The sequence below is a fragment of the Mesoplodon mirus genome (assembly GCF_964341445.2).
Source record: "Mesoplodon mirus genome assembly, chromosome: 5".
Lineage (NCBI taxonomy): Eukaryota > Metazoa > Chordata > Mammalia > Artiodactyla > Ziphiidae > Mesoplodon > Mesoplodon mirus.
In genome coordinates this window covers 89346260-89364952 of record NC_138980.1, presented here as the reverse complement: position 1 = coordinate 89364952, position 18693 = coordinate 89346260, and the positions used below count along the sequence as shown (strand labels likewise).

The 18693-nt window shown below is 36.7% G+C and overlaps 1 protein-coding gene across 1 annotated transcript; it reads right to left on the bottom strand.

Annotated features, from left to right (window-relative positions):
• Positions 1-1022: 1022 nt before the first annotated feature.
• Positions 1023-18639, bottom strand: ATG12 (autophagy related 12). The gene is made up of 4 exons (XM_082621893.1): positions 18390-18639; positions 10805-10941; positions 2853-2915; positions 1023-2189 (listed from the first exon to the last, which is right to left on the bottom strand). Exons 1-4 carry the CDS (start codon positions 18550-18552, stop codon positions 2130-2132), a joined length of 423 nt encoding a protein of 140 aa, XP_082478019.1. The 5' UTR covers positions 18553-18639; the 3' UTR covers positions 1023-2129.
• Positions 18640-18693: the final 54 nt, after the last annotated feature.

Sequence of the window (18693 nt, the reverse complement as noted above, 5' to 3'; positions counted from 1 at the left end):
AAGGCCTCAGCATAGGCAGCTTCAAAGATGCAAAGCACACTATTCTAACATTATATACACTGTATGTAGAATGGGTCATCTTTGCACAGTAAGATAAAGCGTGGCATTACTGATGTTGATTTTCTCATTCATAAATATGGAAAAGTTAAAATATAACCTGAGGGTTTAGTTCCCCCCCCCAAGCTCATTTAAACCAGACATCTGCAAAAATATTTTGTGAATTGCGTTCTAGGTTCTAATAACCAAATAACTTATGGGATCCAGGCTTATGATCCCATGATAAATGTTGTATAGTCAGCACAGAATAATGTAAATACGGTTTTAAAAAGTGTAAAGCCCTACATATTCTTAAAGGTTGTGAGTGAAAAAAACAAAGTATACCTATTTAGCTAACCTCAGATTGAATAAGTTAGTAAATTATTTAGATCAGAAAAGAATAATTAAGTTGATGACACAAATTCAAACTCAACTAGTTTTGACTGTTAAGGTAATAGTCTATCATTTGAAACCTTAGCAGCAAACGTAAGATACACATAGGTTAAACATATTTTTCCTATCTGTTAAATATATATGCATATAAATATATTCATATCCTTCAGTAAACAGAAAGAGCACAAAACTAGAGAACAGATCCTTCCCATATTCAACTTATTTGACCTGAAAATAATATTCTTTCCAGCTTTCAACATACGTACTAATTTCTTACTTAGCCTTTACACAATTCAACCTGTATTATTTCAATGCTAAATACTAGCTGCATTAATTTATTAAACAGGGACATCATTATAAGGGGACTTAGGAATTTGTTCTCGGGCAGAAAATGAGAACTGAACAGTGATTTCATCACCTTAAACTGAACTGTTCCTTAGCATCCCTTAATGATAATGTATGGCAGATCATTAACCATAAAGTACATTCTGGGACTTAAAGGACATAAATGTAGTTCAGAGTCCTTTGACAAAATCATACCATTCTAATCACCTTTGAAAATCAACACTTAGAATTCTTGTATACACCTTAGATCCTGTTTGAACATTCCATTCAATTTACTGGGATTAAAAAAAAATGCTGCATTACAAATACAATACAGAAGAAGAAAAAAGGTTGAATCTTATTTAAAGCAATTATCAGTTTAATAGCATCAGTAAAAAATGGTACTTTTAGTCATGGCATGAAATACACATAAAATCTAGCTATTTTCCAATTATTCTTTGAGCATTTTCAAGTTGGAAAATACATTATAAAAACTGAAAGATGCTGCCTTGTTTACTCACTGAGTGCTTTTAACACTGTAAAAATAAGAGAGAGTTTAATACCACAGTTATAACCACTGGGACTCAAGAATCATTAAATGATAAGATTGAAAAGAGTTAGATGACTCATTTGTCCAAAATTTGTAAAGTTCCTTCTGTTTCCCAATAAAACAGTTAAACCAAAACCACACATTTTCTCTAAAGCAATCTTCCAGTGTGTCAACATGTGTGCTCTCTTGGCTAGATGTTTGCTAGAAATTAGCAGGAATAGCTATTATCTTTTGGCAAAGAGGTAAAACCAAACTGCCTAACTCTTTCTGCCAGCTGGGTTGCCCTCTACTGGACTACGCAAGGTAATAAAGCCAGCAGGTCAATGCAACTTTGTTTCACAAGGTAACACTGTAGATAGAAATGTAAATGAGAAAAGGCAAAACACATACCTCAAACAAATTGCACTCCCCTGAATAAGCCCCAAAAGAATCCTTTAGTAAATTGACTTTTATGGGGGGGGGGGGGAATCAGCAGAGTGCTAATTTTTCAAGTAAACAATTTCAGTCATTTTGAGAAGTGGTACAAAAGCAGCTTTATATAATCTTAGTCTCCTTTTCAACACTTTGGAGGCAGCTCTGGAGCAATAGTTGTAGTATTGGGTAAACCCTAATGTCAATCTTTTATGCTGATTTGTGTTTTAATACAAATCACATTTTTGTGAGTCCATCTACTCTGTGGATATTTTAAATGTATAGACATGGGTCCCAGTAGATGCATGCTGAAGAGATCACATCCACAAGTCTCTTGCCACAAGATCAAAACTTTTCAGAGCTGTTTGCTTTGTGAAGATTCATTTTAAGTTAGCAATATCTTTTCCTCTGTAGCTCATCCCCATGCCTGAGATTTGCAGTAATGCAGGACCAGTTTACCATCACTGCCAAAACACTACAAAAAGAAAAACGGCAATAAATTAAACTCAATTTTTGTTATTCTTAGATGAAACTAAGAAAAAAAATGTTATACTGATCATAAACATCCTCATACATGTACATGTATCTATAAGGCTAGTTCTTTCAACAGATGCAAGCTACTATTGGACACATATTAGTAATCATAAATGTTTAATAGAACTTGTCCTTTAAGCACCTTAAGCATAGATAAGCAGACATATCTTAACCTTGTCCCTTCTCTACATCTGACTATAATGTATGTACTATTTTCTAGTAATGGTGCTCTAAGAATGCTGAATAAAGTCATTCTTACATAGTCTCCTTTTCAATTTCTTGGAGGGAGATCTGGATTACTGATTATAAAGACAATGTAGAAGATACTACATGTAGGTAAAAAAGGAGATCTTACTTTCTGGTCATATTTCATAGTCATCTTCTGTTTGTGTTATTCATTATTTAATTCTTCAATCACTGTATAATTTATTGAGATCCAACTAAGTTCAAGGTGTTAGAGGTATAACAGAGAACAAGAAAGTAATCTCTTTTCCTGATAGACAATTAAGAATGGCTTATCATCTCTTTAAATGATGTGAGTTAATGATCATACTATACACAGATGAGCATATTCCATGAAGAAAATAAAGCAGTAATGTTTTACCTCATAGAGGGTTCCAACTTCCTGGTCTGGGGAGGGGGCAAAGGACTGATTCACATAAATAAACTGCAAGAAATAAGAAAATTATGGTGATTTATTTTTAATGGTATCCAGATTAATCTGCATTTTTCTGGGTGCCAATCAGCCAGCTATTTCCAATTGTTTGTCTTCAGAACTGAAGAAAGCTTCCCTAAACCCCTTCTTTCTAATTCTCATAAATTAGTCAGTTAGTGAGATCTTATGAAGAGCATGTCTTTCCTCTGGTGGAATAACAGAATTTTTGTTCCCAGCTTTTTATAACTAAGAAACTTTTGTTTTTACAAACAGCTTTTGAAGGTTTATCCAAGAAATTACATTAGTAAAAATATCAATTTTCTCATTTATTCATAATTAAAGACAGAATTTCTCCTAACAAAATTTTACACACACAGCCTCAAATAAAAACATCTAATAATTGAGATAGTTGGTGCATTTTTCTTGAGTAAATGACATGCATGGTTGGATTTTTTTGACCATTACCACCTCTGAAAACTCTGAGAAGTACTGAATTTCAGGCTGGGTGAGACCACTGTAAAGTCACTTGCAGCCCAATGAAGTAGCAAAAATGTAGCATAATTGAAACCTAATGTCCTTACAACCTTGTTTCTTAAAGGATTCACTGTTCAATGTTTCAGTTTAGTCTGTTTCTACTAAAACATTTTTAGTACTTAAAAAATTCCTGAAGATACTGAAACAAAAGATCACAGTGTCAAAGTGACTTCTGATAGTTTTCTTTTTAGAAAACAAAACATTTGCAGGTTAACATACTCAATTTTCCTTGTCTACAATCAAATTTTAAGACAAATTTCCTGGGCTTCACAAAGACCTTAAAAGTATCTATCAGAATAGTTGGTTGACAGATACTATTTGGGACACCAGCTAGAACAAGAATAAATATCACTTATATTTCTCCTTCAGGCAATAAGAGTAGGGGCTCTACTGAGATCTAGGTTTGAATTCTGGCTATAAATACAAATAACTTTTCTCAAACTGTGTCCTTGTTTGTAAATACAGAAAATAACAGGACCTATACTTCTTGAAGCTGCTGGGAAAAATAAAATGAGACAGTACACATCAAGTGTATGTGCTTGATATATGTACTCAATAGACATTAGTTAGACGTATTAAATTATTTAAAAATAGTTCATGCTTAAATATCAACTCATTATTAAGGCTGAGTAAGGTTCTAACATAATTTCAGAAACAACAGAAATCAGTGTGCATTTTAATGTGAATTTCCTGTGATAAGGATATAATAATTTGTGTTTAGTTCCTGACAGTTTAACTATGAGTGAACATAGATTTTACTCTTTGGAACATTTTAAATTAGGAAAAGGGCTCTGGACAACAATTTAGTTTATTTCAGCAAACAATCCCTGAATGTCTATTATGTGCTAGGAAATGCACAAGGTGTGGAATTATGAAGATTAATATGATCTCTCCCCTCAATAAGCAAACATACCTGAATAGATAAGAATATAGATGGGGAAAATGCATCTGACAAGGTCTGTAGCCCAAAGATGGGGCATTAGTTTAGCCTAGCCTTTTGGTCAGGAGAGGCTTTCTGGAAAAAAAAAATGAGGAACAAATTAGGACTTAACTAGGTGCAGAGAGTAATAATTAAGACTCTGCAGGCAAAAGAAACAAAAATAAGATGTGAGTGTTGAGGGGACAGTACAGCAGATACAGTAGAGAACTATAAGAACTTAATGTAATTCTGTAACAGGAGTTAGCAACTAAAAGTGACTTTAATTTTAAAAAAAGCAGTTAAGGTAGTTTAAATGGAAGTTCCATAGAGGTAAAAATTTCAAAATACAATCTTTAGCTAAATGCTAGAGCTTAGGAGGATAAAATTTTAAAGAATAATGATTTCTTTTTAAATCACCAGTCTTTCTATAGATGTCTCTTTAGTTATTTTGGTTGTTATAAACTTGAGATTTTGTAGGGAGGGTTCATGGGAACAGCATTCTCTTGAGTTCTTGCACGCTGCTAACTGTTTTGTGCCCTGATTAAATGTCAGTTTTGTAGTATATAAAATCCTTATCTCACACTTTCTTTGTAACTTTGCTGCTCAACTTTGATGGTAACCTAATTTCCTAAGCCATGTCCTTTTCCCCCTAGATGTCCAAAGGATTTTTCTTTTTATTTCACATCCAGTAATCTTACCAGAATGTGTCTCCGTGATTATTACACCGCGTTGGTATTCTCAGGATCTTGGTACATTTTTTTAATATGTAGTTTCAAATCTTTTTAGAAGAAATTTCCCTTGAATTATAATTTTAAGTATTTGTTTTGTTCCTCTGCTTTGGTTTCTTCTTCAGGGACTCCTATTTCTATGTTTACTCTCCTTTGTTCATACTCAATTTGTCATTTTCTCAAATTCTTTTTACCTTTCATTCTACCCCCCCATCCCATCCCCCAGCCTGAGCAACCAGATGCTGTTTAACGTTTTTTTAAGTTAAAAAATTTTTTATACAATTTTTAAAGGTTACTTTCCATTTACAGTTTTTACCAAATATTGGCTATGTTCCCCATGTTGTACAACACATCCTTCAGCCTATCTTGCATCCTTCAGTCTGTATATCCCACTCCTCCACCCCCATATTGTCCCTCCGCCTCCAAACTGGAAACCACTAGTTTGTTCCCTATATCTGTGAGTCTGCTTCTTTTTTGTTATATTCACTAGTTTGTTGTATTTTTTAGATTCCGTGTAAAGTTATATCATACAGTATTTGTCTTTCTCTAACTCATTTCACTTAGCATAATGCCCTCCAAGTCTATCTATGTTGCTGCAAATGGCACAATTTCTTTTCTATGGCTGAGTAGTATTCCTGTGTGTGTGTGTGTGTGTGTGTGTGTGTGTGTGTGTGTGTACGTGTACGTGTACATCTTCTATGCATTTATCTGTTGATGGATACTTAGGTTGCTTCCATATCTTGGCAGCTGTAAATAATGCTGCTATGAACACAGGGCTGCACGTTATCTTTTCAAACAAGTTTTTTTGTTTTCTTCACATGTATACCCAGGAGTGGAATTGCTGGGTCATAAGGTAGTTCTGTCTTTAGTTTTTTGAGAAACCTCCATATTGTTTTCCACAGTGGCTGCACCAATTTACATTCCTACCAACGGTATATAAGGGTTCCCTTTTCTCCACATCCTTACCAACATTTGTTATTTGTGTTCTTTTTGATGACAGCCATTCTGACAGGTGTGAGGTGATATCTCACTGTGGTTCTGATTTGCATTTCCCTGATGATTATTGATGTTGAGGATCTTTTCATGTGCCTGTTGGGCATCTGCACTTCCTCTTTGGAAAAATGTCTTTTCAGTTCTTCTGCCCACCTTACAATTGGGTTGTTTGTTTTTTTGATGTTGAGTTGTATGAGCTGTTTATATATGTTGGATATTAATCCCTCATTGGTCATACCATTTGCAAATATATTCTCCCATTCAGTAGGTTGTATTTTTGTTTTGTGGATGGTTTCTTCTGCTATGCAAAAGCTTTTAAGTTTAATTAGGTCCCATTTGTTTGTTTTTGCTTTTATTTCCTTTATTCTAGAAGACTGACCCAAAAAAATATTGCTGTAATTTATGTCAAAGAGTGTTCTGCCTATGTTTTCCTCTAGGAATTTTATAGTATCCGGTCTTACATTTAGGTTTTTAATATATTTTGAGTTTATTTTTGTGTATGTGTTAGTGAATGTTCCAATTTCATTCTTTTACATGTAGCTGTCCAGTTTTCCCAGCACCACCTACTGAAGACACTGTCTTTTCTCCCATTGTATATTCTTGTCCCCTTTGTAGTAGACTGCTTGACCGTAAGTGCATGGGTTTATTTCTGGGCTCTCTATCCTGTTCCATTGATCTATGTATCTGTTTTTGTGCAATACCGTACTGTTTTGATGACTGTAGCTTCACAGTATAGTCTGAAGGCAGGGAGTGTGATTCCTCCAGCTCTGTTCTTCTTTCTCAAGATTGTTTTGGCTATTCAGGGTCTTTTATGTTTCCATATAGAATTTAAAAATATTTGCTTTAGTTCTGTGAAAAATGCCATTGGAAATTTTACAGAGATTGCATTGAATCTGTAGATTGCCTTGGGTAGCATAGTCATTTTAACAACACTGATTATTCCACCCAAGAACACAGTATATTTTTCTGTTTGTGTTGTCTTCAATCTCTTTCATCGGTTTCTTATAGTTTTCAGAGTATAGGTCTTTAACCTCCTTAGGTATGTTTATTCCTAAGGTATATCTTTCTGATTTTGAAAATTCTTTTTTTTCCCTTCTATTTTTCTTCAGCCATTACCTGTTGTTTATTTGCTCTTATATTCCATCTAGTTTAGTCTCCATTTCTGAAATTTAACCTATAATTCTTTTCCTGAGCTCTGTCACTTCAAGTTTTACTATTGCTGATTTATGTTGTTCTTTCATGTCTGGTATCATCTTTCTTTTGACACCTGTTTTGACATAATAAATCAGTTACTGACCTGCTTGTAGGCACATTTTTCTCTGGCATGCTTTCATTGTCTTTAGGGATGTTACTCTGTTTATTTTGCTTCCTTGTAACACTGTGCGGGATTTGACCTTGATACTTCTCTGTTGCTTACTTGTATATGAAATCAGTTTTCTTCAGCTTTTAGAATGAAATGGGTTAGTGTAGTTTTTCTAACTCCACAGCGCTCCCTCTACTGTTGTTTTTTGTATAGTGTTGAACAATATGGAGGTCTGCTTGCTTTCTTTCTTTTTTTTAACAATTAACTTTTATTTATTTATGACTGCACTCGGTCTTCGTTGCTGCATGTGGGCTTTCTCTAGTTGCGGAGTACAGGCTCTAGGCACGCGGGCTTCAGTAGTTGTGGCGCGTGGCCTCAGTAGTTGTGGCTCACGGGCTCTAGAGCGCAGGCTCAGTAGTTGTGGCGGCGCATGGGCTTAGTTGCTCTGCGGCATGTGGGATCTTCCCGGACCAGGGCTCAAAGCCATGTCCCCTGCACTGGCAGGCGGATTCTTAACCACTGCGCCACCAGAGAAGTCCCGGAGGTCTGCTTTCTGAGCTTTCCAGGTTGTTCCTCTCCATTTTGACCTGGTCCTTCTTTTTCCTTCCTTTCCCTGCTTAAATGTGTTTCACTTCCAGAAGTTCCTCTTCAGTGTGGGATCTTGTCTTGGAAGGGAGCCTGAGTCTGTTTTGAGAGTTCTCAGGGGCTAGTCTGCTCCAGTCCCTTAAGTTCTCCTTAGTGCAGATATATTGTAATCACCTGCTATTGGAGAGAATCAAACACTCTCAATTTCAGCTACTATTCTTAAATTGGCCCACTGTACTTTCCAGTGAATGCCTGTTAGCTATTTCCAGGTTCTCCCTTTCTCAGTGCTATCAGATGCCAATCCTACTGTTTATTTTTTTCAGCACATTTGCTAATAGGACGCAGATCCTGTGGTCATTGGTGGGTATTCCCACCAACTTGAATCTTAGGTTTCAGGATACTTGTCATCTAAGTTCTGTTATAAGTATACTGATCATGGGGTTTCGGTTTTGCTTTCTAGTTGACTATATTTTTGTGGGAATTCATGCCTTCTGACGCCCCTGCTATCTTCCCAGGATCCCCAGCATTACTTTTTCTTTTGACATTTATTTTGTGAAAATAATGTAGGGTACAGCTCTATGAAGCCAGAAGATGTGAGTTCTAGTTTAATCTAGAAAAGTGACAAAAAGACTACTTTTGTTTATGTTTCCTATTGTTTAAATGGGAAGAAATAATCAGATTTGCTACAAAGGTTTAAAGTTGGACCATATGAAATTGCTGAGTTTTTGGTTAAAATGATTGATTGGGGGCTTCCCTGGTGGCGCAGCGGTTGTGAGTCCACCTGCTGATGCAGGGGACACAGGTTCATGCCCCAGTCCAGGAAGATCCCACATGCCGTGGAGTGGCTGGGCCCGTGAGCTATGGCCGCTGAGCCTGCGTGTCCAGAGCCTGTGCCCCACAACGGGAGAGGCCACAACAATGAGAGGCCCACGTACCGCAAAAAAAAAAAAAAAGGTTGATTGATGGCAGTTTTACATGGTTCAACCTAATATATATTGACATCAACCAAGTCCTTTCAGATTACTGAATATAAGCAATACGAAATGTCAAAACTCTAACATTAACATAGAACACAGCATTCTTTCACCTTTTCTTCTATCCACAAATTTCTAAAAGTAATGCCTTAATTACTTGGTACTACTCCTCTGGTTACCTACCTCTCCAACTCTTCATGGTATACTGTTAGTAGAGATAACCTCTGTTCATTTCTCTTAAGTGTATGTTCTCATTACCCTAACTTTTCCATTTAGACTTGGACTCTAGGCAAGGTCCTCTGCTCCTCAGGTTTTAGCTACCATATGCAAGTGGATGACACTATAATATTCTTGCCCATCTCTGAAATTTAATTAAGTTCTATACGGCACTCTTATAAAACAGATCTTTTCTCATTCCGAGTGATCACAAACAGAGATGTTCACCTGTAAAACTCAAAAATCCCCATCAGTTTTCCCTTACAACTTCCTTTGGAGGAATCCTTGGTTCTATGCTATCCTTACCTCAAATAACTTCTAGTGATTAACCTATCTTGCACTTACTTTTGCACCCATGACGTAACACTTTTGTGAAAGCCACTTACCAACAAAATCTTAGATCAGAGTAGTTTCCACCTCTTCACTGACAAAAAGAAATAAATTCCAACACACCTCACTTTCATAAATAATCACCCAATCCTTACACATAACTGTATTTAAAAAATACTTAGTGATTCTTCAATTATCTATTCACATATACATTACCTGAGTTAACAATGACCAAGACTGTGGTCTGAAGATAAAGGCGTTCTATATATTAACATAACATGTGACAAAATGTCAAATACATGTAGACATTTAAATTTCTGTGGCCAAATACCAAATTAAAAACCTGTGGCATTTAAATTTTTAATCGTAACAACTCACCGTGAAATGCTTAACAGGTATCATAATATGAAATAAGTACACCTGAACCTTAAAAACGAGGGGGTTGGGGCGCCCACACTGCACAGTCAAAAATCTGTGTATACAAGGCAGATTCAACCGACTGCAGGTTGTGTAGTAGTATAGTATGTATTTACTGAAAAAAGTCCATGGATAAGTGGACTGCCACAGTTCAAACTCATGTTGTTCAAGGGTCAACTGTATACCTCTTAGTTCTTCCACAGCACATGGCAAAGGTATATTGATTACCTTGAGAAGAATGGGAAGGAAGCAACATTAATACCAAAACAAAGAAAACCCCAAAACTTTCTGTACCGATATTCTATGATAGATCTTTCTGCATGGGCATTCAGTGACTTTTTGAGGAAAACAACCAATACGGTAGGTTAAAAAAAAAAAAATCAGTCCACCTTTAAAAGCAAATCTAAAATTCATTTCTTTTCATGGTTCTCCACAGAATCCTTCAATAAAGCACAGAAATTCCACTAACAAAAGAAATAAAAGGACATTACTGAAGTAACATATGTGGCTCCTTATGTATTTCTATATACAACAGTTATTCATTGTTGCCTAGGAACTACAGTACCCCCTCCATATCTATGGGTTCTGCATCCTCCCTCAGATTCATCCAAATGTGATGGAAGATATTTGGAGAAAAAAATTCCAGAAAGTTCCAAAAAGCAAAACTTTAATTTGCCATGTACCAGCAACTATTTATGCAGCATTTACATCGTGTTAGGTATCATAAATGATCTAGAAATGATTTAAAGTATAAGGGAGAATGTGTACAGATTATACGCAAATATGCCATTTTATATAAGGAACCTGAGCATCTGCAAAGGATGCTCCTGAAATCCCCCTTGAATACTGAGACAAATGTTTTGTGAATTTTTGTAGGGAAATGATCACCATTGTTTTCTTACCAACTGTTCTGAAGCCACCAGTTTAAGGAACTTTTTGATGAAGTCAATGAGTCCTTGGATGGTTCGGGTTCGCTCTACTGCCCATTTCTTTGTTTTCATTATAGGAGTGTCTCCCACAGCCTTTAGCAGGATGTCAACTGTAAAGGAAAAAAAAATACAGTTGACACAATCAAAACAGGAATTGGGGCATCAATGTCCACACAGTCGAAAATCCACCTATAACTTTACACTCAGCCCTCTGGATCCACAGTTCTGCATCGCGGATTCAACCTACAACGGATTATGTAGTATTCTAGTACGTATTTATTGATAACAGTCCATGTGTAAGTAGACCTGCTTAGTTCAAACCCATTTTGTTCAATGGTAAGCTAGACTGACAAGTACGCTGAAACATCTAAAGAGAATGTGATATAAAAGACTTCAGAAAACTTAAACCTTCAATCAACATACAGTTTATGTATTTATGACACTGGAGGTATGCCTGAGATGATAATGGAAGATATGAAAAGATTCACTTAGAAGAATTTCACCTTCATCAAAACATTTATTTTTATTGAAAAAAAAAGGTAAACCTAAATTTCCAACAAAGATGTTTAGCGGAGACTGGTTAAGTAAAGGATATTATACTCTATGATAGGATGTACATACTGTAGTATAGATATAAAGCACACTCTAAACTCCCTGGGTTCAAAATCCTGGCTCGGCCACTTGCTAGGTATGTACATATATATCTAGATAAGCTCTTTAATCTCTCTGTACCACAGTTTCTTCACTTGTAAAATGAGGATAATAGCAGCAACCTGATAAGACTGTTATGAAGATTAAGTGAATACATATAAAGTGTTTAGAACAGTACCAGATCATAACTCACTTATTAAACCTTAAGATAATTAAGCTACAATTAAAGATACTATAAAAGCATATTTAATAGTATGAAAAAATTATCAAAAAATACTAAATATAAAGCAGCGTAAGATTTCAATTTCATTAAAACCATCACAGGCACATATTCACATAAATGTGAATATGCACCAAAATGATATTTCCCAGTAGGGATATTATAGGTGATAATCACTTGATTTTACTTGTGCTTTTTGTAACCACCAAGTTTTCTACACTAAACTTTTTTTTTTTTTTTTTTGCGGTACGCGGGCCTCTCACTGTTGTGGCCTCTCCCGTTGCGGAGCACAGGCTCCGGACGCGCAGGCTAAGTGGCCATGGCTCACAGGCCCAGCCACTCCGCGGCATGTGGGATCTTCCCAGACCGGGGCACGAACCCGTGTCCCCTGCATCGGCAGGCGGACTCTCAACCACTGCACCACCAGGGAAGCCCCTACAATAAACTTTTAAATAAAGGAAAACAATAAAAATTATTAAAAAGAATATACAAAAACTAGGGGCCAAAAAGGTTTCTGAGAAATCAAAGGTTTCAATAATTTAAAATACAAAGATGCAAACAGAAAGACTATGAATCTGTCTCCTGAAGTTACTTCATTAAAAAGAATTAGAAAATATAAAGAACAACCAAATGGAATTGAAGAATACAATAACTGAAGAGAAAAGTGCACTAGAAGGAATCAACATTAAACTAAATGAGGCAGAAGAATGTATTAGTTCTTCTGACAAAATACTGAAAATCACTGCCATCAAACAGAATAAAGAAAATAGAATGAAAAGAAATGAGGACAGTTTAAGAGACTTCTGGGACAACATCAAATGAGGACAGTTTAAGAGACTTCTGGGACAACATCAAATGGTAATATTCACATTATATCCCAGAAGAAGAGAGAGAGATCGGGCCTGAGAAAATATTTGAAGAGATAACAGCTGAAAATTTCCCTAACCTAAGGAAGCAGTCACCCAAGTCCAGGAAGTGCAGAGAGTCTCATACAGGATTGACCCACAGAGAAATACACCATGACACATTGTAATCAAAATGACAAAGATTAAAGGTAAAGAGAAAATATCAAAAGAAATATACAAGGGAACTCCCATTAGGCTATCAGCTGATTTTTCAGCAGAAACTCATGTCAGAAGGGAGTGGCATGATATACTTAAAGTGATGAAAGAGAAAAACTTACAACCAAGAACACTCTACCCGCCAAGGCTCTTGTTCAGATTTGATGGAGAAATCAAAAGCTTTACAGACAAGCAAAAGCTAGAAGAATTCAGCACCACCAAACCAGCTTTATAACAAATGCTAAAAGAACTTCTGTAGGTGGAAAATAAAAGGCCACAACCAGAAATGAGAAAATTATGATACGGAAAAGCTCACTGGTAAAGGCAAACATATAATAAAGGCAGGAAATCATCCACGCACAAAGCTAGTAGGGAAGTTAAAAGACAAAAATCGTAAAATCATCTATATCCATAATAGTTAAAGGATACACAAAACAATTAGATGTAAAATATAATATCAAAACAGTAATCATGGGCCTCCCTGGTGGCGCAGTGGTTGAGAGTCCGCCTGCCGATGCAGGGGATGCGGGTTCGTGCCCCGGTCTGGGAGGATCCCATATGCCGCGGAGCGGCTGGGCCCGTGAGCCATGGCCGCTGGGCCTGCGCGTCCGGAGCCTGTGCTCTGCAACGGGAGAGGCCACAACAGTGAGAGGCCCGCATACCGCAAAAAGAAAAAAAAAAAAAACAGTAATCATGATAGGGGAAGAGTACAAATGCAGGGTATCTAAAGTGCGTTTGAAATTAAGAGATCAGCAACTTAAAACAAGCACGTACAGATATAGGCTCCTATACAAAAACCTCGTGTTAACTGCAAAACAAAAATCTATAATAGATACACACACGAAAAAGAAAAACGAATCCAAACATAATACTAAAGACAGTCATCAAATCACAAGAGAAGGGAACAAAAGAATAAAAGGGGGAAAAAAAAGACCTACAAAGATAAATCCAAAATAATTAACAAAATGGCAATAGGAACATACATATCGATAATTACCTTAAGTGAAAACGGACTAAATGCTCCAACCAAAGACAGACTGGCTGAATGGATACAAAAACAAGACCCATATATTTGCTGCCTATCAGAGACACATTTAGGATCTAGACACACATACAGACAGAAAGTGTGGAGATGGAAAAAAGGTATTCCACACAAATGGAACTCCAAAGAAGGCCACAGTTGCAATATTTGTATCAGACAAAATAGACTTTTAAATAAAGACTGTTACAAGAGACAAAGAAGGACACTATAAAATAATGAAAGGATCAATCAAAGAAGATATAACAATTGTAAATATATATGCACCCAACACAGGAGCATCTCAATATATAAGGCAAATGTTAACAAACATAAAAGGAGTAACTGACAGTAACACAACAATAGTTGTGTTATGAACTTGGTTAAGTTGTTCGACACAAAATTAATGTACAGTAATCTGTTGCATTTCCTTTTTTTTTTTTTTTTTTTAGGCTGCACTGTGAGGCATGCGGGATCTTAGTTCCCTGGCTAGGGATCAAACTTGTGCTCCTGCACGGGGAGCGCAGGGTCTTAACCACTGGACCGCCAGGGAAGTCCCATCTGTTGCATTTCTACACACTAACAACAAAATATCAGAAAGAGAAATTAAGGAAATAATCTCATTTACATTTGCATGAAAAAGAATAAATTACCTAGGAATAAACATACCTAAGAAAGCAAAAGACCTACATTCCAAAAACTGTAAGACACTGATGAAAGAAACTGAAGACAACACAAACAGATAGAAAGATATACTGTGTTCTTGCATTGGAATAATCAGTGTTGTTAAAATGACTATGCTACCCAAGGCAATCTACAGATTCAATGCAATCTCTATAAAATTTCCATTGGCATTTTTCACAGAACTAAAACAAATATTTTTAAATTCTGTACGGAAACATAAAAGACCTTGAATAGCCAAAACAATCTTGAGAAAGAAGAACAGAGCTGGAGGAATCACACTCCCTGCCTTCAGACTATACTGTGAAGCTACAGTCATCAAAACAGTACAGTATTGGCACAAAAACAGACACATAGATCAATGGAACAGGATAGAGAGCCCAGAAATAAACCCAACACACTTATGGTCAAGCAATCTACTACAAAGGGGGCAAGAATATACAATGGAGAAAAGACAGTGTCTTCAGTAGGTGGTGCTGGGAAAACTGGACAGCTACATGTAAAAGAATGAAATTAGAACATTCACTAACACCATACACAAAAATAAACTCAATATATTAAAGACCTAAATGTAAGATCGGATACTATAAAATTCCTAGAGGAAAACACAGGCAGAACACTCTTTGACATAAATTGCAGCAATATTTTTTTGGATTAGTGTCCTAGAGTAATGGAAAATAAAATAAAATAAAAGCAAATGTAAACAAATGGTACCTAATGAAAGTTAAAAGCTTTGGCACAGTGAAAGAAACCATACACAAAATGAAAAGACTGGGAGAAAATATTTGCAAATGATGCAACAGACAAGGGATTAATTTCCAAAATATACAAGGAGCTCTTACAGCTTAATATCAAAAAACAAACAACCCAAACAAAAAATGGGCAGAAGTCCTAAATAGATATTTCTCCAAAGAAGACATAGACAGCCAAAAGACACATGAAAGATGCTCAATATTGTTAATTATTAGAGAAATGTAAATCAAAACTACAATGAAATATCACCTCACACCAGTCAGAATGGCCATCATTAAAAAGTCTACAAATAATAAACGCTGGAGAGGGTGTGGAGAAAAAGGAAGCCTCCTACACTGTTGGTGGGAATGTAAATTGCAGCCACTATGGAGAACAGTATGGAGGTTCCTTAAAAAACTAAAAACTAAAAATAGAGTTACCATAAAACCCTGCAATCCCACTCCTGGGCATATATCTGGAGAAAACCATGATCGAAAAGATATATGCACCCAAATGTTCATAGCAGTACTATTTACAATAGCCAAGACATGGAAGAAACCTAAGTGTCCATCGACAGATGAATGGGTACAGAGGATGTGGAATATCGTTCAGCCATAAAAAGAACAAAATAATGCCACTGGCAGCAACATGGATGGACCTAGAGATCATCATATTAAGTGAAGTCAGAGAAAAACAATTACCATATGATATTACTTATATGTGGAATCTAAAAAATGGTACAAATGAACTTATTTACAAAACAGAAATAGTCACAAACAGAAAACAAACTTATGGGGGGGATGGGGGGATAGATTAGGAGTTTGGTATTTATATATACACACTACTATATATAAAATAGGTAAACAACAAGGACCTGCTTATAGCACAGAGAACTATACTCACCATCTTGTAATAACGTATAATGGAAAAGAATCTGATTAAGAAAATATACACATATGTGTAACTGAATCACTTTGCCGTACACTTGAAACTAACACAACATTATAAATTAACTAAACTTCAATTTAAAAAAATTTTTAAAAAAGACAGCCACAATCAAAGGAAACACTGAAAGCAGAGATAGAAGTTCTGCTGCCTGCTAAAGTCAACTCTATTCTATTACAAACTTCCTGTCCCATTCCTTGGTATTAAAAATTGGGTCCCAATGAGGTTACTGAGATCAATTTACTGAAGTTTACCCCTGGAATGAAGCCATCTAGAACACATAATGCACAGTTTATCTCCCTACTAAAGTTTATCTCCCTTCTTCCATTTAGTAATCCTACCCTCAGTTATCTAAGCAAAAGAGATGAACTGGGAGATAACTAAGGAGATTTTGGTTAGCTCACCTTCCATACCTCCCTGTCCCTGCTCCTTCAATCCCCTGGGGCTATCAATCAGTCAACTGTAACTGGGTATTGCAAGTGAAGAATAGTGAGTTGTACTACTGAAGAAGAGAGTGAGAGCAAGAAGCTAGAGAAGGAAAAATATTTATTATAATTATAGCTGTACTTTATTATTACTTTTTTTAATTCTAAAGGTGATTTGCTTATAGTTCTCCACTCTAGCTACACAGGAGACTCAACTGGGGGAACATGTATAAGAACACAGATGTCTACATCAATTAAATCAGAATCTTCTGGAAATAGGGCCTCGGAACTGCTATGTTTAAAAGCTCCCTCAGGTGATCCTAAAGTGCCGCCATAACTAACAAGCTCGGTCTGCTTCAGTAATATGTACATTAAGCCAAAGGTGGAGCACATGAAATATTTAAGTTTTTTCCATGAGAAAAGGTCCTCAAAAAAGGATGACAACTTCAGGGTAGACATTAAATAGCTAGAAAGTAAGTTTTCTATCACAGACGCTAACTCAAACGCTCACAGGAGCCAGAAGATGAAAATTCGATTTTTAAATGATAGTTAAAAATCATAAATTGTGCAGACTCAAGAAAACATGCCATATAACCTCAGGCCATATTTGGGAATGTGGGCCTTATTTTTTAGCCACAGTATTACACAGCAATCTTCAAGGTCAAGTACGTAGTTAATTGTTGACTAAGGCTGCTAGATATTAAGACAAACTCTTTGAAAGTATGTTTCTGCTTATAGTAAATTGCAAGGGAAAAAAAGGAACAACAGTACTGATTCACTTCGCTGTACAGCAGAAACTAACACAACATTGTTAACCAACTATACTCCAATAAAAAAGAAAAAGAATCTCTAAAATTCATGGGATTCGTCTGAAGAACAAGTCTAGTGGTTACCTACAGAAATAATTATAGTTTTTTGTTTATCTATTGGTGAATAATGTGGAAATGACAGAACAGATTTCCCCCAAATGTAGAGTCAGTCTGACTTAAAAGGGGGACGGTGCTGGGAGAGACAATTATCCTCCACAGCAGCAGAAAGTGAAGATGGATGAAAGGGCATGATATCACTGAGCACAACATGAGAAAACGAATTCCTGATTTTCTCATAGGCAACTCTACATGGAATGCTCCACTTAGGAATTACTGTATTTTACAATGGCGAACTAATTCTCAAGCAATAAAGGGTTGAGGACTAATTCTCAAGCAATAAAGGGTCCAGTTCAAGCAACGAAATGATTCATTTACAAAGATTCCAAAACAGTGGTTTTTTTTTTTTTTTATAAAAAGGCGATGCCTCTGCCTTTAGTTTTCCCTTAGCAGTCTTCATACTGGGTAAAACCCCAGTTTTTTGGTCCAATGTGTGAATTCACACGCATTTGGTATAAAAAACAGCGACCTAGTCGGAAGGTGTGGATTCTAATTCAGATTTGCCACAGACCATCCTTATCAGCTAAAATCATTATTCAAATAATTAGATCCTGCGTTAAGTACCTGGAACTATCAAGATCCCACAGAGTTCCCACCTTCAAAGAGCTCTCAGTCTGGTCATTTCAAAGGAAGATGAGAGTACAGCGTAATAAAATGCCGTGACATTCAAAAACTGGGTACCACACCGCGAAGGTGCGTCCTGAGATAGCTTTCTTTCGAGGCACTTAACTCAAACGTCTTAAAAGCCGAAAAGTATACTTCCTCTCTCCTGACTGTTCAAAAACCTCGTCTGGAACCAGCCCTCCTCTAAATGTTGCTTCTTTATTAGCCGCCATCCCTATTCGAAGACAACCTCAACCTCCCGCCTCTGCCCAGAGTGAAACTGCTCTGAAAATTACTTTTCTTCTTGGTGTCACCGGCAGGCTCCTCTGTTCCCGGAGAGACTGCAGCGGAAGAAGGGGGCTCCGGAGTGGCTGTTTCTGGGGAGACCTCCGTGGGTCCTTCACCTTCAGCAGCAATTGAGGGAGGCAGCTGCAGCGTAGACTCCGGCTCCTCAGCCATCTTGCTTGGAAGGAGGTGAGGGCGGAAGTGGTGGCTCAGCGCATACAGTGGGCGGGCTTTGCGCCGGAGAGCGGCGCTAGGGAGGCGCCGGAGTAGGGGCGGGGAGAACCCAACCCACCAGTGAGAGTCGGAATTGCAGGT